The sequence below is a fragment of the Prunus mume genome, linkage group LG6 (assembly GCF_029339155.1).
Source record: "Prunus mume cultivar Tortuosa linkage group LG6, ASM2933915v1, whole genome shotgun sequence".
Taxonomy (NCBI): domain Eukaryota; kingdom Viridiplantae; phylum Streptophyta; class Magnoliopsida; order Rosales; family Rosaceae; genus Prunus; species Prunus mume.
Window position 1 is genome coordinate 12,940,551 of NC_142703.1, and position 26,907 is coordinate 12,967,457.

Sequence of the window (26,907 nt, forward strand, 5' to 3'; positions counted from 1 at the left end):
GATTGTATGTCATGAAAATATAACTATCTATATATATTCTTGAAATTTGAAGTGTACTAAATCAGGTTACAAGACGTGGATTTTATATGGCTTAAAAAGTAAAATATCAGTACTATATAGAGACAACACATTAGGGAAATCAAACCCAAAGAGGAGGGTTCAGCATGTTAACAAACACGTAATGCATAGCATTAATATACAAATCAAATCAGAACACTGCCCAGACAGCATAAACAAAGAACTTGATGCATAAAGAGAGCTCCTACATCTGTCAGTCGAAACTACGATGCCCAGCTTGCTGCTTCCTCCAGACGGAAAAATATAACAGGGACTGAAGAGCATTAATGGATAACTGACTAATTAGTCACAGTTTCTTCCCAACGCTACTCTTTCCATGCTCACAATATAGAACAGGCCTTCTGTGCCTTTCTCTTCTTTTTCTTCTTCTGTTTTGGTGGCTGGAGAACCACTTTAATGGCTGCGTCAAAGACTGCTTTCACATTCTGCATTCACAAGGGGTATTTAACATAAACATAGTCATCAGTGTGAGATCATGGCGTGCTTCCCCTGTAGGAATCAAGTGATTTGAATTGAAGTTACAAACCTGCTGTGTTTTTGAACTACACTCGATGTAAACCGGAGCCCCAATCAGCTTCTTTAGTTCCTCTCCCTTCAAAAAGAACCCCCAAAATAAAAGGAATGTAGAAAATGAGGTCTTAATCCCATTAGTTGGTCTGAGTTTGTGGAATAATTTTTCTATATAACAAGAATAGTTAGGAAAAGAAATTGTGACTATAACTCAGGTTGCAGTAGAAAATACCTGGGCTGTGGTAATCGGCACTGCACCAGGGTGATCTACAAAGAATTTCCTATCATCCCGAAGATCTATAAGAAGAAAATTTAGCAGTCATGAGAAGCGAAGCACCAATAATGGGCAAGATAAAGATTATGTCCAGTAAGATACTGCAATACAACATGATATGGACTAAGAGTACATGTGATCACTACTGCAACACAGAATCAGATATGATCCGATCAGAAGATACTGATTATGCCTCTGTTAATCTCTATAGCAGAGAGATATCTTCATTTCAAAATGCACATGTAAATGTAGCAGCATATGTACATGATTACATTTTATCATATATAAATGCTGATCTGCAAGGGATTTACAAAGAGCACCTCCTGACAAAAACTTCAGTGCCACTAAAATTGAACAGGTGGTCAGTATAGACCAAAAGATCTGTGTGTGTGTGTGTGTGTGTGTGTGTGTGAGAGAGAGAGAGAGAGAGAGAGTTACAAGTGTTCATCAAAATGAAAACTTGCAACCTTTACCAAGAATTTACCATTGAGGTTCTCAAAAAGCTAATAGTAAATTCAGATTACATGAGAAAGCAACCCAGAAGGTGTACAAAAAACAGAAACAGACAACACAAAAGCTGCACTTGAACCATTTGTATCTCGAAACAATTATACTTAAATGGCACCCCCAGAATTCTTAGGTTAGCATAAGCAGGCAAAGCTAATAGCCAAGGAAAGAACTTCATAGGGAAATCAAAAGTGCTACATAATATCTCAATTAAGGTTGAATCAACTGATATTTATCACGAGTAGCGTAATAGGAAACAAAGGAAAGCAGGGGAGTAGAGATCTAACCAAGCTTAGTTCCAACAAGAATAATTGGAACACCAGGTGCATAATGCCTCAATTCAGGAACCCACTAAACATTGAAATGGGGAAAAAAATAACCTCATCAGCAAACTTAGACATCAAACAATAGTTGAAGAAACTTGGGGAAAGAAAAGAATTAACTCTGAGGATAGTGTGAGTCTTACTTTCTTGGCAATATTTTCATAGCTGGCCTTACTTATGAGAGAGAATGCAAGTAGGAAGACATCTGCCCCACGGTAGCTCAGTGGTCTTAATCTATTGTAATCTTCCTGTCCTGTTCCATAATTTTAAACATCAGGGCCAAGCTTTAGAAAAAGACAAAACTATGAAGAATTTTTCAGATTTGAACTAACCAGCAGTATCCCACAATCCCAAATTAACAGTGCTCCCATCCACAACCACATTTGCACTGAAATTGTCAAACACGGTTGGCACATAATCCTGCTCCCCAACATATTGCAAGCAAAAACAGAAAATCATAATCATCCTCTAGAAAATTCAATCTCATACAAAAAAAAAAAAAGCGAAAAGCAAAATTTTGAATCTTAATAATCACATCACTGCAAAATATAGATGTGAATATTCTCAAATTTACATACATGCTATACTTTTTTATATCACACAAAGCACCTTACACCGAACAGTCTTCTAGTCTATTGAACAGGTATAATGCAGAAAGGTTTTTACTAAGTGATTCTGATCAATCAAGGAAATATGTACGCAGGCCTCTACAAAAGAAAGAAAAATAAACAAAAAGTAAGAGAAAACTGTAGACATGAAAATTTTCTGAGCTTAGTATTCAACTTAGTTACTAGGCTTAATCCAGAGATATGATTCAACACAGGTTCAGGAATGACAAATTATAGAAAGGGTCAACGTCACTGAACAAAACCAAGAAAACCCTCTTAATAAATTCTGCACCACAACAAAGTGAACAAAAATAAAGGGCTATGATCAGCTCAATTCAAACATAAAGACTCAAACTTGATCGAAATTTTAAGATTTCTTCACTATATTATACATACCAAACAGGGTAAATTGAAAATGTTAAAAAGAAAGACCTACAACAAATAAAAGCCCTGATCATGCTAAAACCGAAATTCGAATTCTATGGGAGTCAAGTTTCATGTGATTTCCTGATTTTGCTTCTGAACACCCAAATGAGGAAACAGAATAGAAAAAAACAAAGCTTTGCTTTCTTCATCCCACGTTTTCTTGAAAACCAAACAAAATCAAGTAAATTGTGCTCAAGAATCTTGCAGTAACCCTACATTGAAGAACCTAACTACCCTACCAGGCTCAGCTAAGCAACCCAACTAAAGACAAACCTCAAAGACTTAAACTTTCTCTCTGCAATCAAACAAAAGAAGAAGAAAAGAAAGAAGAGCCCTTTACCGTAGGGAAAGTGTTGCTGGTGTAGGAGATGAGCATGCAAGTCTTGCCCACCGCTCCGTCCCCAACTGTGACACACTTTATGAACCTGGAGGCACTCATTTCCTCCCAACTCTGTCCCTTCCTTCTTCAACTTATGCTTCTACAAAAACCCTAATTCAGATTATGGCAGAGGTTTCTTAACACCCACCACAACCCAGTTTAGTTGAGAGACACAGAAAGAGAGAGAGAGGAGAAAAAAGAGAGAGATTTGGGAAGGCAAAGATGAAGGGTGCTGGGCCTCAAGAGCCAGCTCTTGCCAGCTATAATAATAGTATGATATTAATGTGTTACTGTGTACCTCAAAGACTCAATCCCAGGCCCCATTTCAAGTTTTCAACCTTTCTTTCTATCTCAGTAAACTCCACCAACCAAAACAACCAATTTGTCCTCTTGGGCATTCTTTTATATTTCAAAATATCCAAAAGAAAATCACAAGATCACAGGCATTTGTCTTTTATTTTATGTTTTTTTACTGTCATTGACTCATTGGGAAGAAGTTTACTTATTGGGGAAACAAAGGAATATTAGGCTATTAATTTGGTGACATGTAGTTATGAAGGCTGAACCTGATTTATTCTGTGTTTCTTATTGTGGGGGTGTCAATTGTCAAACGAGTTTGCATGTGGTGTGGGGTTGTGAAACATAAAAGCTCTCTCTGTTCAGTGCTGCATTCCTAAATTGGCAATTCCCCTTCTTCCATTTCTCTGTTTCTTTTCCTTTTCTGCTTTTCAAGAATATGTCAAAATAAATTTATATTCTCAACCATATATGTAGAGAACATCTAGCATTTGATTTTGTGGCAGTTGTTTTATCAGTTAAAGGATGTTTCAAGTTCGAACTCACACAAATACGATAATAATTATATATTCGATATCTAGTCGTGATTTGCTGTTTACTATATTCAAAGTCAACCAACGTTTTACTTTTAGCTAAGCTAGGTGCATTTTGGTTGTTACTGCAGCTTCAATTGGGACCTAAATTCTATAATATTGTACAAATAAAAAACTTAGAAATGCTCAATGCCTTTGTTTTCAAACTTGAACTTGGTAGTTAACCTAATAGATTAAATAAATCATAGTTTGATGCATCATTTTAGGCACGCATTACAGCCCCACGAAACAGCACCAAAAGCTGATACAAAGTGTGAGATTGGTTACATAATTAAAGAAGATGAATAAGATGAATGTGAATGCCTGAGAAATGAGTGCATGTGTTCAAATTTCGTTTCAATGGTGAAACCCAAGTTTGATCAAAACGAAAACTAAAAAAATATGGCCAGTTAAAACCCATATCAGGGTAGATGCTGACAAGTTTTATGGCTGAATTTGCAATGTTAAATTTTCTTTTGAACATTTTGCTTTCTTCTGAAGCAAATCAATGGAAAATCATAATATGGGGTCCTAGGGTTCCTTCGCTTTCAAGCTTGCCCGACATAATGTGTACTATTATGGACCAAAAAGAGAAAAATAAAACCAAGTAGAAGGTTAAAAAAAGGGACTTGACTAGTTGACTTGGTTAGGATGGTCCTTGGCTTGGCTTTCAGTTTATTGACCCATCATGCTACTCTGCAACCACGCAATTCTTTAAATAAAAATGGAGGTGGTTGAACCGTTAATGGCCAGTCCACCCACCACATCTTACTTATTGGAAGACAAATTATAAGATATATAAATATATAGATTTTCTCATGAAGCTGAACATTATTATTATGCGGACATTATATATTTTTTTTATGCTTATAATGACGTTCGCATGGTAATAATGTCAGGAGGTTACAGGAGAAGAAGCATAATTTAATAAAAATTAATAAAATATATATAGCATAGTTTTAGGAGGAAAAAAAATGAGATTAGAATATTTTGGTTGTGGTGCAGTCTATTAGTTGCAGGCCCTGTCATGGCATCTCATAGATTAAAAGCTAATTTTGAGAAGGAATTAACACAACGTGGGGGGAGGTTTAAGAAGTAGATGATCATTCTTTATCAATGGTGTAATTAATTAATAAAATTAAAATGCATGTTCAAGGGTGGGCATTTTCCATGATTTGAATTTTGAAAACTTGAAGGAGGATTGATCACCTGCTACACAATAAACTAATTTGCTTTCTTTCAAAGTTTTGTTTTGTAGTTAGTTGGTTCTGTCTCTAATTTTTCTATGTTATTCTGTTTGTTGTTTTGGTATGTATTTTCAAAATCAAGGCACATTCAAGCATACTTGTTAGGTCAAATCTTGGAATTTAAAGGAAAAAAGAAAAAAGAAATCTTTGCCAAACCCTTTGGTTTCAGTCTCTATCAATTTAAGTGAAGGAAGATGTTGTCTTTATTGATACTCTTTAGGAAAAAGGAGGAAGAATCTTTGCTAAATGTACTTTAATAATAAAAACTCTGGAAAATCCCAATTACCTAATTATTTATTCCTACAAAATTAATGTGGGAAATCAATACAAAATTGAGTAGCACATGGGGAGATCTACTCCATAAGTTCATGTGCATGAATGACCATCCCTCCAACTCCTATCAAATCAACATCTTTACATCTGGCTCATTGTCAAGATACCTTGGTCCCCTACCCATAATTAAGACAATAATCAATTTTATATAACTTGATTGTGTACTTTTTTGTAAAAAATAAATACAAGTGAAAGTTTAAATTATAAACAAAAGACGGGTTTCTCACACATACTATTAAGGTGTCATGAGAATTTAAATATGAAATTATTAGTCTATAAGTTAAAATCCTTTTTTTAACTGAACTAGACCACGTTGGCCATATCTAAGCAAATAACACATAATTAATGTTCCAGTTTTCTAGCATGTGCTGACTAAAGCTTGGCTCATAGCTCTAACAATAGAGATTGATAGTCAAACAACGTGCTTGGAATTGTGACCCTTATGACATTTAATATGTGAGAAATGATTGTGATGTATAAGAATTTTTTTTTTTTTAGACAAACAATAAAAGAATCGAACATAGGACATCAAATGGGTTTAGGGTTAATACTCTTTATCATTTACCACTTGAGCTATAAGTCTCGATTATATACGACTTTGTAGAATATGAAACTACAAATCTGGCATCAATAATATGCACTGCCCAACCCAACACTCGTGACACAAAAGGTTGCTGTAACTAAAGATAAAATCATAAAACCAGACAAACTCTTACAAAGCAATGGATTGAGCACTCAAAGATGAGTCAGATAACTGCTGCTACTAAAAATTGAGAAACCCTGGCTACAAGCTTGTCACAAGTTCAAGTCAAAACAAAAACAAATCATTAAGAAAAAGGAAAAAAAAGAAACGTACAACAGAAGCATATACAGCTTTTCATTCCTTTCTAAAAGTTTTCAAAACTTGGGATGAAAATTTGAAAGCAAATTCATTGACTATTTCTTTTCCACCTATCTAACTAATAAGAAGAATCAGTTCTGGTTGGAAAAATGAATAAATAGAACAATTCCCTCATTAATGTTACACTAAAAAACAAAAAAGAAATGTCAGCTCACAACCTTTACAATTTTAAAGCAATTAAAAAAGTGAACGGGTCCAAAATGTATTGGCTTACAAAATTTTGGTTCACAGTGACTGCTTCCAAGGCTCAGAATCCTTCATCCGAGCTTATATACTCTAATTCAATCATCTTTCCCATGCCCTCCTTTGTTTTGTCTATCAAAATTTTCTCCTTCCCAGTTTTCATTCTTTTTGAATCCATTTGTTGGTTTTTTATGACTGCAGATGGATCCATGCTTATACTAGATGGTTTCCTGAGGAACAATAAACAAAACTTCAGTAACAAGGAAAAGAACAAGTTACATTGTACAAATAAAAATATTGTAAAATAATCTTATATATGAATCACCTCTTCTCTAAACTGGAGATCGGTTTGCTTTGCATTTTTGAAGCTTTAATCGCATCTTTCGGATCTGTCTTCCCTGCATTGCAAAGGTATCTAATGAGGAAATTGCACACAACACTGCCAGCAAGAGCATATAGGGATCATACACTTAACCTGTCATCTCAGCCAAAAACCTTATTCCTTGTGAGTGTGTATTTGTAGTCACTTTACCTGCATTGCTGTTCATATAAATCACTAATCAGACCATTTGACAGAATCCTATAAACTTACCATAAAAAAAAATCGCATGTCTTGTATATTGAACACCTTTTTGCATTTCATTTCTGGTTGCACATCTTGCAAGTATAAATGCGAGAGTAATTATGTTCTCTGGTTTCTAGATGGTGATGGATTAATATAATTTACAAGATGAGAAGGCGTTGTATCATTGGCAACTAAAAAGCATTGCTGAATTGCTTCACAATAAAATGATGCTTAAATATTTTCCTTTCCTATGCTGACTATGACAAACCTTAATGCCTTCTTGAGCCCTTCCACTGACAATAGCTTCACTGGCTGCTTACGCTTGCACGCGTTTGTTTTGTCAGATAGAGGATCAACCATAAAAATCCCTTCTCTACTGTGAGGAGTCCGAAATGCTGTTCGCAAGTTCCTGGTAGCGTTAAAAAAAATATGCATAATCAAATGAAATATACCACCAAGTTAAATAAACTAAAACATATTATACAAAGGGGGTCATTTCACAACACAAATGTGAAGTCTAGATTAAAGAGAACCAGATCATGCAAAGCATTCATCACTTACCCTCCATTGAGCTCAGTTCGCATTGTCATCGTGGAATATTTCTGTGATTCTTTCTGAAGAAATTAGAGATACAGGAAATATTAATAAGTTTGCCTTGAAGACGGATCAGGCAAGCAAAGACTAATGCTTTAAATTCACATGCTTACCGATTTATGAAATTTACAATATATTCCACAGCGTCTGAGATAACATGAGGAACCAATGTTAAAAATATTAAGAAATAAATGGTACAAAACTACTGCAAATGTAGACGTACATAATGATACAAAAGAACTTCAAAACTTTATTGGTTGGCAAAACCATAGAAAGTGCTTAAAGACACCATACTAGATTGTGGTCAGATGGATCAGCAAAAGATTATTTTTCACTTGGTTTAGGTATCCGGTTTCTGGTTAAAGAGCATCTATATGGTGCAACTTATTACGCAAATATCTTTCTGTGACAAAATTCTATATGAAAGCACTGATGTGTATGTATAGATGTTTATCCAGTGCCCTTGACTAGGGTTAAAGATGATTCATAAACCTCAATATCTTAGTGAAGATAACAGTCAGATGGTAGTGATTATAACCATCTGTCTTTGAATTAAGGTGATCAAAGAACAGGATCTTACATACTTGTTTATGACTACAGTACAAGCCATTCCATCCTTTCTTTTCCCTTTGCAAACTCCATAATCAACTGAAGTGCCCATCTTCAGCATTTGATTGGCTGAATACACACTCAAAGAAAAACCACCACCCTGCATAAACAGATTAAAGAAAAGTCATCTTTAGTGATATAAGAAGAAAATGTCAATAAAAGAAAAACACTGATTGACAAATTAATACCTTAGCATCCTTGCGTACGGTGCAATTAAGTAGCGCAAACACCATTCCAGTCTGCTCTTTGCAGTTCATCTCATAAGCATCACCAAACAAGAAAACAGAAATGGTATCTTCATCCAAACACCCAAATTTCCATATAGAGTAACTCTTCCCTGTGGAACTAGTTTTTGGATTCCCCTTCTCAGTCAATACTCCAACACTTGCCCAACATCCTGAAAGAGTATCCCCACGCAGCAAATTCCTAGAAAACCCCATTTGAAAAATGTATATCTCAACCCAGTTCAATCATAGTTTGAACATGTACAATAAAATTGATTTTGGTTTCTGAAAAATAGAATATCACTCTAAAGTTTCTAACCAAACAATTCCTAAATATGCAAGGATGTGAAAAGCAAGAAGATTACTTTATGGCGGATAACCGAACAAAACGGATGTCTGAAAAGTGATCATTAAGCTCTAAAGGAGTTATCAACTGCTTCCTGTACGAAAAGAAAAAAAGATAAACAAATCAAACACAACGTCCAAATTTCCTCACATTAATTCTTACAATGTGCATCATGTACGAGTATTGGGATTACCTGATTCGCAAACCCGAAAATTTCTCAACTTCTGGATCAGTGGAGGCACTGGGTCGGTTCAATTTCCCAGTCTTCAGAACCGGTTTAGGCTCGTAATCAAGGCAGTCCTCGACGGCGTCCCTGAACACGGACATGTCCACCGGCCCTCTTTGGCCCGTAAATTCATCGTCCGATAAGTAGCCTGCAAAAAGTAAAAATGAAGTATTGATAGAGACCCATTAAACTTTTCAAGGAATTGAGAGAGACCCATTAAACTTTTCGACAAATTAAGAGATACCCAGATCGAATTTCCAAGAATTTCACCCAAAATGAGCAACCCAATTAAAAAATATTCATAAAGATTGAAAAGAAAAGAAAAATAGTTAGGTAGGTGTATAAAATATACCTGCTGAATGGGAAGGAGAACCAGGAGGGGTTTCCAAAACCCTATCTTGAAGAGAGAGAAGGAGATCAAGGTCGTCTTGGCGATTTGACATGGTTTGGATCTCTATCTCTGTCCTCTGTGTCTTGTGAATTTTGTTGTAGAAGAAGAATGTATCAGGCTAAGACAGTTTCGGTGTTTGTGTGTGTGACTTAAAATTTTGGAGGTCAAAAAAGATTCGTTGGGGCTGTGGAGGGAGAGTTTCAATATTTTGGAGGGAACGTGAATTGAAGTTACCAACGACACCGCTTCGTCACACGTCGTAAAAATGTGATTTGGGCCTGGCCCATATTAACTTGATCAAATTTCGGCCTGGCGCACATCCCTTGGGCTTATTACTCATTAATAATGCGAAATTCTATAATGAGGGTGCCATATATGAATCCTCAAACCCCTAATGTGGATCTTCATATTAGGCACAATCAGTATAGATTTTGCATTATTCAGATCATTTCATATATGGACCCTCTTGAGCCACAGGATCATTTCATTATAAATAAATAAAAATTTAATCGATCATTTCATTACACTTAAGTAAAATTACTATTTAGATGAATCATGTGGCTAATATGAAAGTTGACATCTATAGTCTATGTATGACACTCTCACCATAGAACGACTATTAATAATTTGGTACATAAATTTTGTGAGACTAGCATTACACTAATTTAACGTTAAAAATAAATGGGTTATTTTCATACATGGTCTATGAGATTCACGAAATTATCACATCTGGTCCTTGACGTCCTTAATAAATAACCTTCTTCAATGGTATCGAGCCTCCCACAATGCTTCTTATGGAATGCCAAGATGAATCGTGCAAAATTAGTTAGATTCATAGTGGTCAGCTTTTTTTCTCTATCAAGAGATTTTCTCATAAAACTGATGGTGCACATAAGTGGTAAAAAATTCGAAACCCATTAAAATGAATTGGTTTTGTAAATGGATCGAAGTGTGGATACAAATTTAAATCTTTTACTTGTAGGCCAATAAATGCACAACTTAAAACCATTTTTGACATGGAAGGACACAATTAATATGGAAAAATAATAATAATAATAAAAGAAAAAAGGGAAAGTGCCCAAGTGGAAGCGTATTTCTGTGGGATATGATTGATTTATGAGAAAACAAAGTCAAAAATAATGAACCTAAAAATCGGACAAAGACATGGCTAAATCTGTGCCCAGTAAGTTTCCATATATGCCATGCAGAGAGTGATACAGGAAATCTGGTTTAGCCTTCAGTCTCGGATGTACTGTTGCATCTTACTAGAGTGAAGAAAGCCACACATCCACACATTCCCTCCTGGCCACAGTCCGCATTCAAACCCCAAAAACGTCGGATTTTTCTTTCTTCTAACAATAATATAAGTGAACCCTTGATATTCAAACACTTCAACTAGTGAGGCGGTCAAAACATCACAGAAAACCCAAGAAATAAGGTTCAGGAGATTGAAACAATCAAACTCCTAATTTTTTGTTGGCTAGAAAACCCAAGTTTTTAACTCTCCATTTCATTGTGTTTGATGGAAATTTGAACCAGTTTTACTTGTCACGGTTAGAGAGTTGAAGAACATACTTATAATAATGGTGGTACTAAGCAGGGTGCTATTGCTTGCTCTTGTGTTTTTGGTGGCCTCGGCCACATTAGTCCATGCCAAAGGTAAGACGCCTGCTCCAGAGGAGGAGGGGGACGAGGGGGACGAGCTGGTAATTGAAAAGGGAGGGAAGAAGCAGCTAGAAGTTGGTGAGGTGACATATGATGCCAGGTCCCTCATGATCAATGGAAAACGGAAGCTTTTCTTTTCGGGTTCTATTCATTATCCGCGGAGCACGGTGGAAGTAAGTTTGTGATGTCCATCTTTTGTTTTTTTGTTTTTTGTACAAAGGAGATTAAATGGGAAAGAGGTTCAAACTCTAACCTCGGGTGCACAAGTAAATGCTCTCAATAACCAAAGCTGTATGCCACCCCTCTTATATTTTATTCTAATGGATGTGTCTGTTAATGAAATTCAATGTTTTAATGTCTCTGCTGAATTGGGTTTCTTCAGATGTGGCCTGATCTTCTCAAGAAGGCTAAACTGGGAGGTTTGAATGTGATCGACACTTATGTCTTTTGGAACCTTCATGAGCCTGTGAAAGGCCAGGTACTAAAATGCTGTAGAGATTGTTGCTTGCAGTACATAGAGCATTTGTGAAAATTGTGGCTTGCATTAAATCTTGTTCTGATTTTGCAGTTCAATTTCGAGGGCAACGCCGATGTGGTGAAGTTCATTAGGCTGGTACAGGAGCACAAAATGTATGTCACCCTTAGGGTTGGCCCATTCATCCAAGCAGAATGGAACCATGGGTATGTAAATAATTATTAATTCTGAAATCGTCTCATTCTCTTGCCATGGTGAATTATTTTTAAGTCTATCTATACATATTTCTTTGTCACTTTAGAGGGCTTCCATATTGGCTGAGGGAGGAACCCGACATCATATTCCGTTCGGACAATCCATCATACAAGGTATGTCAGTTTGTTCCACCTTAATGTCCAAAACTACTATCTGCACAATATGATATGCTACAATTTGAGGAGCCACATTGAATGATCACTAAGAGCTTTCTATTTGCAGCACCACATGGAGGCGTTCGTAACGAAAATAATTGCGATGATGAAACATGAGAAGCTATTTGCTCCACAGGGAGGTCCAATCATCTTAGCACAGGTTGGTACTTGGATGGTTCCTCTCTGAAAATTATAAGTAACCCTTATACTTAACATAATTATGAAGTAAATTTCTTTTATGGCTGAACTATAATGTTTCATGACACAGATTGAAAATGAGTACACTCATGTCCAACTTGCATATAAAGAATTGGGAAACAGTTATATACAGTGGGCAGCAAATATGGCACTGTCGCAGAATGCCGGCGTACCATGGATCATGTGCAAGCAGAAGGATGCTCCTGATCCAGTGGTAAGTGCGCAAATTTGATTTTCATTGATTCTAAGAGAAATTATGCCTTACAATTGGCCCAGTAGAACAAAGTTTTATTTGTTGTTCTGTCTTTTGGCCTTATATATATATATATTTTTTTTAATTTTCTGGTGCAGATTAATACTTGCAATGGAAGGCACTGTGGAGATACTTTTACAGGCCCTAATAAGCCCCACAAGCCTACTCTATGGACTGAGAATTGGACTGCGCAGTGAGTATATACCCCTTAGCTACTGTCAGTGAACAACTTAGCTGTAAATGAACAAAAAAGGAGAAGATCGGACATCAGAGTAGTAAATGAAGCTTGGAATCTATTTTTAAGTGATTTTGGTTTAAGTACTTATCTCCTTTTCCTTCTGGCTGTTCTTGGCTTCTATGGATTGCTGACCACATTTTTCCTTTTCTTTTCATAATTACAGGTACAGAGTATTTGGTGACCCTCCTTCACAAAGATCAGCAGAAGACATTGCATTTTCAGTTGCGCGTTTTTTCTCGAAGGACGGAACCCTAACCAACTACTATATGGTAACTTGGCACCTCTTTAAGTCGTTCATAAAATCACCACTAACAGAATGCTATTCCCCTGTATATATATACGAGATAATAAAGCACCCTTATATTACACTTGCAGTACCATGGTGGGACAAATTTTGGAAGAACAAGTGCTATTTTCACAACAACTCGCTACTATGATGAAGCTCCTCTCGATGAATATGGTAAAGATCTTAAATTTGTTTACATCTGTAATGATGACTCAACAAGGTTGCTGCATCAAGTTGGGTCTTGATTTTACTTGTGATGCAGGTTTGCAAAGGGAGCCTAAATGGGGTCACCTCAAGGACTTGCACAGGGCTTTGAATCTATGCAAGAAGCCTTTGTTTGGAGGAACTCCTGGAGTGCAAAGGTTGGGGAAAGAAACCGAGGCAAGTATCTAAATATTCCATAAAATTGAGAGTTAGGAGGGAGAGAGGGGAGAAGAAATTGTCACTAACAGGAAAAAAAAACTTTTCTGCTTTGCAGGCTCGTTTCTATGAGAGGCCTGGGACAGACATATGTGTTGCTTTCTTGGCAAACAACCACTCTACAATTGAAACAACTGTGAATTGGCGTGGCCAGGAATATTTCCTGCCACCACATTCTATTAGCATCCTCCCTGATTGCAGGACTGTGGTCTTCAACAGTCAACAGATTGTATCACAGCATAATTCAAGGAACTTTGTTCGATCGAAGGCTGCTAACAAATTTAACTGGGAGATGTTTCCAGAACCAATTCCAACCACCGTGCAAATCCCAGTCAACCACAAGAGTCCACAGGAACTGTACCACTTGCTAAAAGATGCCACAGACTATGGATGGTTCACCAGTAGGTAAGTGCAAGTGTGTAGCTTAAGCACCATATGATATGAGGAAGTCAAAAAAATTTAAAACCAGATTGATTTTACTCTCATAAACATTATTGTATGACTTGTGTAAGTGCTTCTACTGCTGACTTGATCTTGTGCTCTGGTTGCAGCCTTGATCTGGGTCCATATGACTTGCCAATGAAGGAAAGTATTCGCCCAGTTTTACGAATTCCAAGTCTTGGTCACGCAATGAGTGTATTCGTCAATGGTGAATATGTTGGTAAGGACACAATAGCACGGATCATACATTATTAGTACAATTACATACAAACTTTTGTCACTTGATGATAACCAGATGACGAAGCAATTTGAGAATGTTTTCAGGAACGGAACATGGAAGCCATGCGGAGAAGGGTTTTGTTTTTGAGAGACCTGTTACATTCAAGCAAGGGGTCAACCACATATCACTGCTTTGCATGACAGTGGGACTCCCAGTAAGTAGCTCATAACTTGGAATTAGTACTGTTTGATCACTGTGGTAGAAAGCAGACACTGACTATCTGTTGTTTGTCAATGAAGGATAGTGGAGCCTACATGGAGCACAGATATGCAGGACCCCGTACCATAACAGTCCTGGGATTGAACACCGGGACAATCGATCTCTCACAAAATGGCTGGGGCCATAGGGTAGGTACCACAGAATTTCTTTCCCATCTGTCAAATATAAAAAATGAGCATTGGATATTAATTATATTGGTTCCATTTTTCAGGTTGGCCTGAATGGTGCAAATCTCCGAGTGTTCACTGAGAAGGGAGCACAAAAAGTCCAATGGACTAAAGCAGCTGGGAAAGGAAGGGCTCTCACATGGTACAAGGTAAGTCTGAATCAAGCAAGCCTATTCAACTTAGATTCATACTAAGAAATTCTAAATTGTGCTTGTACACAAGCACTTTTTTATTTCCTTTTTTGTTGCAGCATTTAAGATCCAATATTTTTTTTCTGCAGACAAATTTTGAGGCTCCTGAAGGGAAAGACCCTGTTGCTATCCGGATGGCTGGTATGGGCAAAGGGATGATTTGGGTGAATGGTAAAAGCATAGGCCGGCACTGGATGTCCTTCCTCTCTCCTCTTGGACAGCCTACCCAATCCGAGTAAGTAAAATTAATTACATGAAAAAGTATGCTGCAGCGAAATAAATCACCATGGAAACTGCAAACTAAAAGTTTTAATTTGCAATCCTTGTGATTAGGTACCACATCCCAAGAGCCTTCATTAAGCCAGGTCAAAATTTCCTTCTTGTATTGGAGGAGCAGGAGGCTGACCCCAAAGATATTGAGATCCTGACCGTCAACAGAGACACCATCTGTGCCATAAGCACAGAGATGCATCCTCCACACGTGAAGTCATGGGAGAGAAAGGGCGGCGATCTCAAAACCATTGGACCTGTCTCCGGAGCCAGTGCTCAGCTCATGTGTCCAAACTTGAAAAAGATTGTTGGTGTGGACTTCGCAAGCTTTGGCACTCCTGAGGGCATGTGTGGAGCCTACAAACCTGGCAAATGCGACTCTCCGGCAACCAGGAAGGTTGTTGAAGAGGTAAAAAGCTCCTTGATCATGCAGATCAATCTGAGATTTCTCAACCACATTAAGTTCTAACCAATCTTTCTCTTTTTCTGTTTTGGTTTTCTTTATGCAGCATTGCTTGGGACAGACTTTATGTACAGTCCCTGTGGAGCCCAAGCTTTTCTTCAAAGCTGATCCTTGCCCAGATATCAAGATCAAGACACTTGCTATCCAAGTAACTTGTGCCTTTTAAGGGGTACAGAGAGAGTTTTGATAGAAAACTTATTTGGGGTGATCGATTGTCGTCGTGCATTGAAGTGAAGATCCTACAGCTAGCTTTGTGAAGATCCTAGAAGCTCAAATCTGTTCTTTGTGGTAATTTAGTTCTCATAAACATGTATCCAGATTTTTCTTTTTGTGACGTTCATTTATAAATATAGAGGCTGACTTAGTCAGTGTCAGTCATTCATTTTCTTTATGCAAATCTTTCCCAAGGTGCTATAATCTAATTCCACATTCAATTCAAATATTTCTTCAAAGTTCAAACAGTTGCAATATATATATAGCAAACCAAGCAAACGTAATTTTTCAGTAACAATCATATCCATGTTAAAATGAGCCCACAGACAGCCAAGAAGCATGACATGCATACTTTTGAACCAAAAATATCCATGTGAACTTTTTGATAATTTCATGAAAACAACTATTTACCAAGAAGACTAAAAATTTATGAAATGGAAACATAAGAGTTTAAAATAAATTCAGAGTTTGCAAAATCACTCGCCTTTCGTCATCGTAGAATTTACAAAAAAATGCAAGCTGCATAGGAGTACAGAATTTTTGCAAGTTCTTTCCAAGTTGCTATCCAGCCAAATTAATCTAGCAAACTACTTTTCTCATTGTAATTAGTTAGTTAATGTTGCCTCAGTTAACAATCAACTATGGAAACAACTTGTAATTAGTTAGTTAATGTTGCCTCAGTTAACAATCAACTATGGAAACAACTTCTCCATTTTTCGCCGATGCTTCTTGCTTCAGTAAGCTTGGAGAGCTAGAAGAAAAAGGAGTATGGAATAATCGGAGAGGATCCAAATTCTGTAAAAGTACTTGTAACTTAATATGAATTTTTCCCATATATTGCATTGTTTAATGATGAACCAAATTGGTAGGTTAATCGAATCAAATCAAATCAATCCATTAGTGAAATTTGAGCAGTTTGGGCAACCTCTACATTACCAAAGAAAACCAAGGAACATTGTATAAATGGAGAAGGGCAGTTCGGTTTGGTTTTGTTATAGCAATTACTTTTTCTTTTAAGACAGCTTTTCCCAAAGACTAATACGATGTGATGAGAGGTGAGGCTCGTAAGAACTAGGACACAACTCCAATACAGTCCAAGCCGAGCCATCAAACGTTGCGTGCAACATAAGATAATAAATTACCAGCATATACACCACATATAAGGCATAAGTGAGATTTTAAAAAGAGAAAAATGGAACTGTAACGAATTTATTTCGAAATCAGAATTGGCATGAAATAAAAGGCATAAAAATATTTCAGACGTTTGTTTCCCCTTTCATACTTCTACGCCATACATGTGTATATTCTACCAGCCTATATGATTGGAAAACAAAACCGAAATTTAAAAGAACAAAAGAAGATCAAGATTTCCTATTTATTTACAATCCCTGGCGGCTGAAACGGCCCTCTCGGAAAACTCTCTTTACAGTTTAAAATTGCATCGATCCAACCTGAAATTAATTCAATTAACCCTTCAGAACCACAAATAAATAATTTCAGATAAGAGAAAAAAAACATGAATATTAAATAAAAATGTGAAAATCAATAGAGGAAGAGAGGAAGGGAGGAAGAGATGAAAAAAAAAAAAAAAGGACCTAAAAAAAGCCAAATATACAACCTTAACCCATGTGAAAACGTACGAAAAACTTACCTCAGACAATGTTGTTAAGTTTAGAACCGCACCAATGAGAAGCCATTATTTGAGTAGAGAAGTAGGAATGCCACTTTCAACACCATATCATTCCAAGGCTAAACCTAATTTAATTGCAACCAAAAGACAAAACCACTCCTAATTGTTTTGATGTAACTAATATACACGGAATCGATACGGCTAGTCCCAAAATCTCTCATGACAAATCAAAGGATCCTTGCCCTTCACTGATTGCATACAATAGTTTCTTGAACATAACTTCCTGTTTAAAGCAATAATCCCAGAATGAGTGAGATTATATGTTGCAATAAAGAATGTCAATGGCTGATGAATTAACCGAACAGAATAATACCTTGGTAGAGTAAGGAGGAAGCTTCAGGTAATTCGCGCATGTCATGACACTTGGCAGATCATCATCCGCCAACTCCGAAGGCCCAGTCCCATTGGCTGCAGTATTATTTGTGGTCGAAGAATGCTGCACACACCAAAACATTAACTCATTCTCCAATTCGCACAACCACTAAAAAACATTATTTACTATATATATAATGTACAGTCAGCGTTTGACATGATTCTACAGACGCCACAAAAAGAAAACCCCCAATTTCAGAATCTCGCACTCAAAACCTCTATCTAAATCACTTGTACCATACCTTTCTCACAATGGTCAATTTTGGATTCAACACCGCCAAACCACCAGGCGGAAGCCTCGGTGCACCAGTAACAAACTGGCAGAAGGCGCGCTGTTGCTCTGGCGTGAACTCTCCCATAATCTCGAGCAACTACAAACATTATAAACAAGGCCCCATAAGACAAAAACAGAATCATTCATCTCCAAAGCACTATCTTCAATATAGAACAAACACTTACATTGAGTATTGCAGGGCTCTTGGCAGTGTATCCATGATCAAACTTTATGTGATCAACAAGGGTCTCCGCCTGCATATAATAGAAATAAATGCAATGAGCATAACAACACTTCAAATAAAATAGTGTGAATTAGCGAAGGCAAAATAAAAAAAAAAAATACCTCCCACAACTCTCTACGACCACAAAGCAGATAGTCCAACTCATGTGGAGTAAATATTTGTAAAGACGATATGTCAAAGACCTGATAGACATGTAGTACACGAGAAGAGGAGTTAAGTATTGGACAGTGTCAAACAATTCTCAGAGAGTACAGAAAAACATACAAAGGATATTAAAACATGAAAATACAGCAAGCACCAGACCAAAAAGTTAATAAACTACAGCAAGAATCATGATCCTGTGACCTACTACAAGACCAGTTGAGGTTATTCAACGTCAGAAAGGAGATCCCCCTTTTTATTTAATAAAGGTCTTTTCATATTCCTCCACTTCTCCCCCTCCCCCCACTTCCCCAAAAAAACCTTCCCTTTGCATGAAACTCATTTGCAGAGTTGTAAGATAAAAAAAATAATGCGTACTAATTATAACTGCAGCAGGACATAGAACTATAACAATGATATTTAAAGAATTCACGCACAAATACCTCATACGGAAATGTCAAAATGCAACGATTTTATTTGGTTATGAACTCAGTCAAGATCAGAATAAGTAAATAAAAAAAAAAAAAACTAAACCTGATTAAACCCTGCTCTAAATGCTTCAATTTGCCTCATTATTCCAGTCTTCACTGTCGCATCAACAACTAAAGATATGTACTCTTCCAAGTTATTGATATCAACCTGGAATTTGAACAATATGTTAAAGACGTCTTTACAAGCACAGAAGAACTGAAACAAGTAAATAAAGGCTCAGAAAATACAGATGAACTAGAAGGTTTTTTTTCTTACATTTTCATCTCCAGCTTTCAAGACGTAATCTGGATAACCAGGAAGTGTAAAATCAAAACAGAGATCATCAATTGAAGCCCCACGGAAGCGCAATTCAGCAATGGCATCACGATTATCACCGCTAGATTCTAGATATAGTTTCCGGCACACAAGGTTATGTAATTCTTGCAAAGTCTTTCCAAGCTCAGCATCAAAGGAAAGAACATCATGTAAATCAAGGTCCTGAAGGATGGGGAGGGAGGAAAGAATAGAGGTTAAATATCTACTTCAGAACCATGTTGATGAAAGTATAGAACAAAACCATTGGATCACAGCAAGAAAATATAACTCTAAACACAACAAGGTGAAATGAAAAAGGATATATTTTCCATTGGCTTACTTGACCAAGCAAAAGTTTATAAAATGCTGTTGATAGTGGTAAGTCCAATAGCCGCCCATCTTGAAGAGCCTTCGCCATCACACGCCCGACCAGTCGGAAATACTCTATGACTTTTGAAAATTGGCTACCATCAGAGGCAACAGCATTCAGAGGCCAGGGACGAGGGAACAACCCAAGAGGAGCTTGGACAATGTCACCATTGCTTTTTCCATCTTTCTGTTCATCTCCATCAATATCCATTGATGTTTTCTCCATTGAAGAATTTGACCTCCACATGCCAAGCCTTACTTTTTGGAGGTCATGACTTAAAAGTGTGTAGAACTCAAGTGTAGGACCCAACCCAGTGCCCACTTCACCGAAATATTCTACTTCAAGCACTGACTTTTGGCTGGAATACATCTCCATTACTTTTGCAGCAGAATCCAAAATCCGGTTTCGGGAGACACGGACTTTCTGGCGCTGCATTCTCCCAACTCTCACCTCTCGTTCATTTGCTGATCCATGACCATCAGCACCCTGCTGCTGCTGAAGACGGTACAAAGCACGAGACAATCCAAAAGCAGTTGAATAGAAATACTGTCTTCGAGTCTCAAAAGGAAACAAAAATGGACATGCTTTTGTCAACTGATAACACCAAGAGGGAAGACTCCCACTACACAATGCAAGGGCATCTTGAATTTGTCGTGCTAATTTGGGAGTGAGTTTGCTGTTAATAAATTCCTCAGGAAAAACCCTCGCACCAGTTGTACTCAACTCATCCAAATTTAAAATTTTCCCCTCAGCAAAACTGTCAGAAACTATCTGAGCTCTCAGACGAGGTGCAAGCTGATTCAAGCCCTCTAGTACACGCAATAGTGCCAATATATTATAAGTAGAATTAGACTTTTCCAAATCACAAGGAAGCTCTCCCTGCAAAATGCTATCCAGAAGTGACATTCGGTGCAATTGTGAGTCAGAGTTGGAATTGGAAGCAGATCCAGATTTGCCAGATTTCAATGCAGTTGTAGAACTTGCTCCTCCAGCAGATGCCCTGTCAGCTAGATTGTCTGGCCTCTGGTATGTGATAGTGTAAATATCACTCCACAGCCTGCTACCATCACTGGATGATACGAAATCACTACCAGCATACCGCTCATCATCATCATCATCCTGCACAAGCTGTCTCTGAATGGCCTGATAGATAGTCAGATGCCTATTAAGCTGCTTCCCGCCAGAAGTAAAAATCAACTTAGGAGGATCATTAGAACCACCAAAAATGGGGCGTCCTTGTCTATCTCTGCCTCCCCTGATTCCCCTGCTAGCTGATCCAAGCCCAGCCATAGCAGCAGCAGCAAATGACATTGCACCCTTTGAACCATAAGAATTACTACTCCTATGCTCAGCAGAATCTGAGCCTCTGACTGTAGCAGCTCTGCTACTAGAACCAGAAGCTGGATTAGTCTGGCTGTCACTTGTTGCTGAAGCCACAGTAGCATCCTCAGCTGAGTCTCCCAATTTCACATCATGCACTTTATCCGGCATGCAAACAGGAAGAGAGTCGTCTCTTAGAACCTGAAGGCAACCCAAAATACCAAAAGAGAACAATAGTCAAGGTAAGTATCCAATAACTCCTATCCTGTACAATAAAAAAGTTAAAGACACAGAACATACATCATCATGGTCATCATCTTCGTCATCTGAGATATCATCATCTTCAATAACCAATGCATCATCAATCTCAACAGGTGATATATCCAATTCCTCATCCTACAGAGAAAAGGAAAATAAATTACTATTCAGATAGAAATGTAAAAAGCAGGGGTAATTAGACCATCTATTCCTCCAAACCAAACAAAAAGAAGAAAAGAAAACAGTACACTAGCAATAGTCTAGTGTATTAACAAAACCACATAAATTACATATGACTATAGAAGTAACTACCAACCAATGTTAGCCAATTATCTGATATCCAATCCCACCACCACAAATAAAGAAATGCTAGCATTAAGAGAATAGAGTTTAGGAGGAGAGGGTGAGGCTACATTATAACGACACCAAATCTAATGTGCCATCTTGTCCTACATACCATTCTAAGTTCCCTTAAAAGGGGATTCAGTTTCAGCAAATACCCTATAAACACTTGTTTGGATGATTTAATTTCAACCTACCACCAGACATTTTGAAAGAACAGAACTTTCTAGTAATTCTATCCCTACTTTACAACACCCTGAGGTTGCATGAAAACTGAATCTACATCAGAAACCCAATGCTAAACATGAAAGATGGGTTCTTAGTGCAAGTTAGCATAAAATATTATTAGTTAGTTTATCAGATACGCAATGAAAGAGATTGGTGAAAGAGTACTCATGAAGTGTCTGTCAGCATGAACTAAACTGACCAAACAACTGCATAATTCAACACCAACTGTATCTCCTTCATGATTTCGGATGTCATTTGGGTATCAATAACAAACCTCAGAAGTAGTGTCCCCGTTTGCAGGTTTCATTTGAACATCTTTATCAAGAGCTGCTCGTCTACGAGCTGCATTTCTCGTTTGAGGGCCTCTTCCTTCCTCCTGAGAAGGCTTCAAAACAGCTTTACCCTTCCCTTTTGATGAGCTTGTGCTCTTCTCTTGTGATGGTTCCCTCCTAGCAGCATCTCCTATATTCACAGATGTTCTGGACCGAGTTGAATGACGACGAGTGGTGGGAGCAGGATTTGAAGTCGACAGAGATGAAGCACCAGCTACTGTAGGTGTAGTTCCAGATTCTGAGTTTCCAGCAGATGCAGCAGGCTTCTGACCAGATTCACCTCGCTGAACTCGAGGCCAAAGAAACTCTTCTACAGCAGCTAAGCTTGCCAATGGATCAATCAGTACAACATTCGATGAATAATCTCGGAGAGCCTTTTCTCCTTGTGCTCGACAGAGCCGCAACTTAAAGGGCTGAGATAATGCACTAAGTCCAGAGGAGAGACGTGCACTCCCAGTGGATGACCTAGATGAATGACTCAGCACGACAGGGAAACGCTCCAAGGAGGACAAAGCATTTTGGAGTTTCTGAACAAGGATAGTCATCGGTACTACTCTTCCTTCATCAATACTGAAAGGAAGAGCAACAGCAACAAATGACTTAAATCTTCTAAGTGCTTGTTGACGAAGCTTGGGTAAATTAGCTTCTGAAATTCTCTCCTTGGAGAAGTACCCACAAGAAAAATAGTTCAGCAAAGCTGCAACAACACCACTACCAATGAACTCAAAAGTGGATACACCATCCCCTTTACTTAGTTCAGATAGCATCTCAGATACCACACCAATCAAATACTCCTCCTTATTTGCAGAACTATCAGCCAAGCGAGACCCAGAAGCTTTTGATTTTCCCTTTGCTTTTGTTTTTTGGTCATCAACCCCGGCATTCAACTTCATGCAGAGATTCTTTAAATGTAATAAATCATCTGTAACTCCAACTTCAACAGCCCCAGGATCTGAAGGGAAATACTTGTCTTTAAAAGCTTTAGCACATGCACTGACAGACATTCGAAGGCTGGAGTTAACAGTAGGAATCTCCACTGAACTTGGTGGTGAACCAATATTTGCTGAAGCAGGAGTCTTAGGTTCTTCCAATGAATTTCCATCTGGATTTGGGTTACTGTTGCGTCGTCTATAACGCCTAGAACGTGATGATGTTCCGGGCACAGGATCACTATCCTTTTCAGCAGAAGATACTTGGGCAGGAACTGAATTTGGAGTACCAGGTAAGATAAGTTGGTCCACCGCATGAACTACACCTTCTCTGATAAACACCTTGGCAAAAGTATTGGGAAGCTTCTCCATGAGTATCTCGGCAATTTGGAGAGCAGGAACCAAGACATGTGGATCTTTCCATGCTAAAACACCAGCTAAGAAACTATAGAATCATTTATAATGTACAAGTTAGTAACTGTACTAGCAAGCTATCAGCATATCAAGAGATCTGGTTGAGACATATGGATACCTTGAAATATTTGTCACACTTAATAAAGACTCTATCATCTCTGCAGAGCTGAAGTACATTAATTTCCCAATGACTGATAGACATTTGTGGCGAACAGGGCCATTAACGCTAGAACCATAAATCTGTTGGGATGGTATACAAAAATCATTTATCAACTACAACAACTAACAAACTATAACTCAGCTGAGTGCTAAAAACTGACCTGTATTAGAACAGGAAGGAGATCCATTCCAAATTGCTGAAGAAGCCCAGGCTGCTCATTCAGTAATTTCTCACGAGCTGAAATCTCAGGACCATTTCCGTTGGTGTCTTCTTGTTTCCCAGAACCACTAGCTGATGCTTTTTTCACAACAGGTCCTTTCATAAATAAATTGATGTTGGATGGAATGGAGATGGTTCCTTGTGGTAATGGAGGAAGTAGCTCATTTGCCAGATTGACAATCTCAAAAATCTAGGCAGTGGAATAAAAAATAAGGATAAAGCTGCAAGGTGTAAAAAAATGGCACAGTTGAACAATAAACTTTATGCTAACAATTTGGAACCCCCATAAAAATTATAAATCATCCGATTTTACTGCTGTTTAGCTGTTACTGTTCAAAGAACCGAACCACCCAATGGGTAGTCAAATAAATTCGCATTGGAATTATATAAAGAAACCAATCATGAATCAGAGGTACAATAAAGTCTCATGTGGGTCTAGATGTCATAACACACCATGAGGTTGCAAACCCTGCATCGATGCTCTCTCGTGGATGAACTCCCCATGAAAGAACATACAACAGCCCAATTCAAAAAAATAAAAATAAATAAATAATAAATAATAGTACTGTCGACACCATTTTCACCCCAACTCAAATTCATCAGGTTCAATCTCATAAACTTATACGCATGCAGAAAATATATTAACTTTCAGATCTAATAATAGCTCACAGTTTCAAGGTAGGAACAGACTCAGATCAATACAGAACTTTTCAATTTGCTAAAATTGCAAAATAATTAAACTGAGAAGGTACAATGAGAAACTCCAAATGAAACTGTAATTACCTGTTCTGGTGGTCTACTTAAAGCAGGAGAAACTGATGTGCTAGAAGAAATTCCAGAACCTGAAAGTACATCTTTAAGAATGCCACTGATCCCAAGAAGAAGCAAAGTTTTGGAACCTAAAGGGGAGCCACTTGCACAGGTTGAAAGTAGTCGGATTAAGCCCTGTATGGTTTGCAAGTGAAAATTGGAACCCTCTTGTATATAGATTGTGTGCTTATATGTTCAAGCATTGAAATTTGAAAAAACGAATTGGGAATTGGACTTACAGTATAAGTAGGTGTACTCAGAGATGACTGTCCACCTCCAGAATTGCTGGTGGAAATAAGGGAGGCAGATTGAGTAACTAACCCATGGTTACATAATTCATCAAGTTTGTCAGGAGATGACGCAAATGCTTCAGCAATTCGTGTCAGACATACAGAAGCATGCTCCAAAACCTACAATAATAACAAAGAGCACATCATGCAAAGGAAATGAAAACAAGAAAGCAGCTGTGCTGGTTTTAAAATTGAAACTCAGAAAAGATGAGCATACCTTTGCATCTGGATACTGCAGAAGGTTTGTCAACAATGGGACAGCTTCCATCACAAAGTCAGCTGCATCTGAAGGAAGTTTCTTGCACATATTCGCAGCAGTTGATAATGCCACACGCTGAAACATAACAACAGTTGAATAAAATCCAAAGGGAAAGTAAATTTTTCTCTCAGCATACCTAATAAGTTATAAACTAAATAGGTTAGCTGGATCACCTGGACTCCTGTAGAGAAAAAATCCAGATAAGAAAGGACTGCCATAAGAGCACCAGCTCGTAGGCAGGCAGTTGGGTGTTCCTGAGATATTTTCTTCAGAGCTTGAAGTGACTGTTTACATCATAACAACCATATCAGTACCGACGAAGTATATCTTAAAAATGCACAACATTAAAACCTCTGAGTAAATACCAATACCCATTTTCATTTCATTATCATCAAATTAATTAATGCAGAACACATACTAACCTGTTCAGCCAAGTCCATGTACTCTATCGTTAACAACCTTGCACAGAAGCAAGAAACAGCACCATAATGGACAACGGCAGCGCAAGAAGACGGAAGCACATCACAGAGATGGGTGAGTGCTCTAGCTGCAAGGAGCATAATATCGGGATTGCTCTCATGATTAAGCAAACTCACAAGCACAGGCACAAACGAATCTACTGAAAACGTGCTCAGTGACTCCTCGGTACCAATGGAAAGCATTTCACAGAGCTGAGTCAATGCCTCAACCTGCTTCCCTTCTTCCCCATCAGCTCTTAACCCAGATAGAATCTTCTTGAGTCTCCCACTCTGGTGCGAAGATGAAGCTGAACCCATAGCCGAAGACGGAAGAAGATCATCCAATCCGGCACCGATTTTCCTAAGAAGCCCTTGAAGGGCACTACTCGCGGAAGTCAAGTTCTGGTGCAAAATCCCAACACCGCCTTCGCTATCATTGTCATCGTCATCGCCATTTCCCCCTCCATCCATATTCAACCCTAGGTTCCGCTCAGCTTCTCTCTCCCTCTCCCTCTCTCTCTCCCGCTCCCTCTCCCTCTCCCTTTCCCTCTCCCTATCCCTAACCCTAACCTCGTGCTCCTTCTCCTTGCCTTTATCGGAGCCATCCTTATCAGAACTCTTGTTGCGGCGACCACGCGAGCCAGACGATTCATTGGTGGGGTCCATGGGTGCGGGTGCGGGCTCAGTTTGGGTCCGAGAGGCGCGAGAGCGGGTCGTGATCGGCGCGGGGTTAACAGAAGAGAAAGAAGAAGCAGAGAGACGAGTGCGCTTGTATGAACGAGTGGTACGACCAGACGATGAAGAAGAAGGGGCTGCTGAGGTGGCCTCCGCCCGCTTCCGGCTCCGAGTTTCCATACAAGAACCCCAACCCCCAAATTTCGTTTCACTCGCTCGCCACGGAGCGGCGATCACACCATACCGGATCCGATTGTCCCCTGCATCAAAATTGAGAATCCTAGGGGGAGAAAAGATCAAATCTTTGCGAAATTCAGCTCAGCAGGAGCAAAACCCCAAATCCGAAACCCTAGATTGTTCACTCTATCAAATTTTTCGAACAAATAAAGCCTAGAAATCCCCAATTGAATGCGAACCTGTATTATTCGAAGACAAAATTGATTGAATTAAATAGTAATTTTGGATTGAAATTCCAGTTCGATTTCGATTAGAGAGACGAAGTGAAGGAAAGAGTGAAGGAAATGGCGGAATGAAACCCTAAAAAGTGACTGCAA

At 38.3% G+C, this 26,907-nt stretch overlaps 4 protein-coding genes across 5 annotated transcripts; 1 reads left to right on the forward strand and 3 right to left on the reverse strand.

The window, feature by feature from the left end:
* Positions 1-9: 9 nt before the first annotated feature.
* Positions 10-3,443, reverse strand: LOC103334911 (rac-like GTP-binding protein ARAC3). Its single transcript, XM_089053971.1, has 7 exons — positions 3,067-3,443; positions 2,025-2,112; positions 1,836-1,945; positions 1,657-1,720; positions 821-885; positions 605-670; positions 10-503 (listed from the first exon to the last, which is right to left on the reverse strand). The coding sequence occupies exons 1-7, from the start codon at positions 3,163-3,165 to the stop codon at positions 399-401; spliced, it is 597 nt and encodes a 198-aa protein (XP_088910097.1). The 5' UTR covers positions 3,166-3,443; the 3' UTR covers positions 10-398.
* A 2,917-nt stretch (positions 3,444-6,360) lies between these two features.
* MCM10 (minichromosome maintenance 10) lies at positions 6,361-9,756 on the reverse strand. Of its 2 annotated transcripts, none has more exons than XM_089054793.1 (11): positions 9,555-9,756; positions 9,170-9,350; positions 8,996-9,070; positions 8,595-8,832; positions 8,382-8,506; positions 7,911-7,944; positions 7,765-7,817; positions 7,472-7,612; positions 7,114-7,178; positions 6,964-7,027; positions 6,361-6,868 (listed from the first exon to the last, which is right to left on the reverse strand). In XM_089054793.1, exons 1-11 carry the CDS (start codon positions 9,643-9,645, stop codon positions 6,703-6,705), a joined length of 1,233 nt encoding a protein of 410 aa, XP_088910919.1. In that variant the 5' UTR covers positions 9,646-9,756; the 3' UTR covers positions 6,361-6,702. The 2 variants fall into 2 exon arrangements, with proteins under 2 accessions (XP_088910919.1, XP_008236011.2); XM_008237789.2 differs by having other exon boundaries at positions 6,964-7,036; positions 9,555-9,753.
* Positions 9,757-11,037: 1,281 nt separating this feature from the next.
* On the forward strand, positions 11,038-15,958 carry LOC103334821 (beta-galactosidase 11). Its single transcript, XM_008237788.3, has 18 exons — positions 11,038-11,431; positions 11,641-11,736; positions 11,827-11,939; positions 12,035-12,101; positions 12,211-12,303; positions 12,412-12,555; positions 12,693-12,787; positions 12,996-13,101; positions 13,208-13,292; positions 13,381-13,499; positions 13,597-13,943; positions 14,090-14,199; positions 14,304-14,413; positions 14,499-14,606; positions 14,690-14,794; positions 14,926-15,071; positions 15,170-15,515; positions 15,616-15,958. Exons 1-18 carry the CDS (start codon positions 11,177-11,179, stop codon positions 15,733-15,735), a joined length of 2,565 nt encoding a protein of 854 aa, XP_008236010.2. The 5' UTR covers positions 11,038-11,176; the 3' UTR covers positions 15,736-15,958.
* Positions 15,959-16,958: 1,000 nt separating this feature from the next.
* Positions 16,959-26,907, reverse strand: KAK (HECT ubiquitin protein ligase family protein KAK). The gene is made up of 18 exons (XM_008237787.2): positions 25,643-26,907; positions 25,394-25,504; positions 25,179-25,295; positions 24,911-25,081; positions 24,645-24,806; positions 23,803-24,051; positions 23,601-23,722; positions 22,082-23,513; positions 21,280-21,375; positions 19,630-21,180; positions 19,251-19,472; positions 19,038-19,142; positions 18,464-18,544; positions 18,304-18,372; positions 18,087-18,215; positions 17,786-17,908; positions 17,434-17,695; positions 16,959-17,233 (listed from the first exon to the last, which is right to left on the reverse strand). The coding sequence occupies exons 1-17, from the start codon at positions 26,531-26,533 to the stop codon at positions 17,630-17,632; spliced, it is 5,697 nt and encodes a 1,898-aa protein (XP_008236009.2). The 5' UTR covers positions 26,534-26,907; the 3' UTR covers positions 16,959-17,233; positions 17,434-17,629.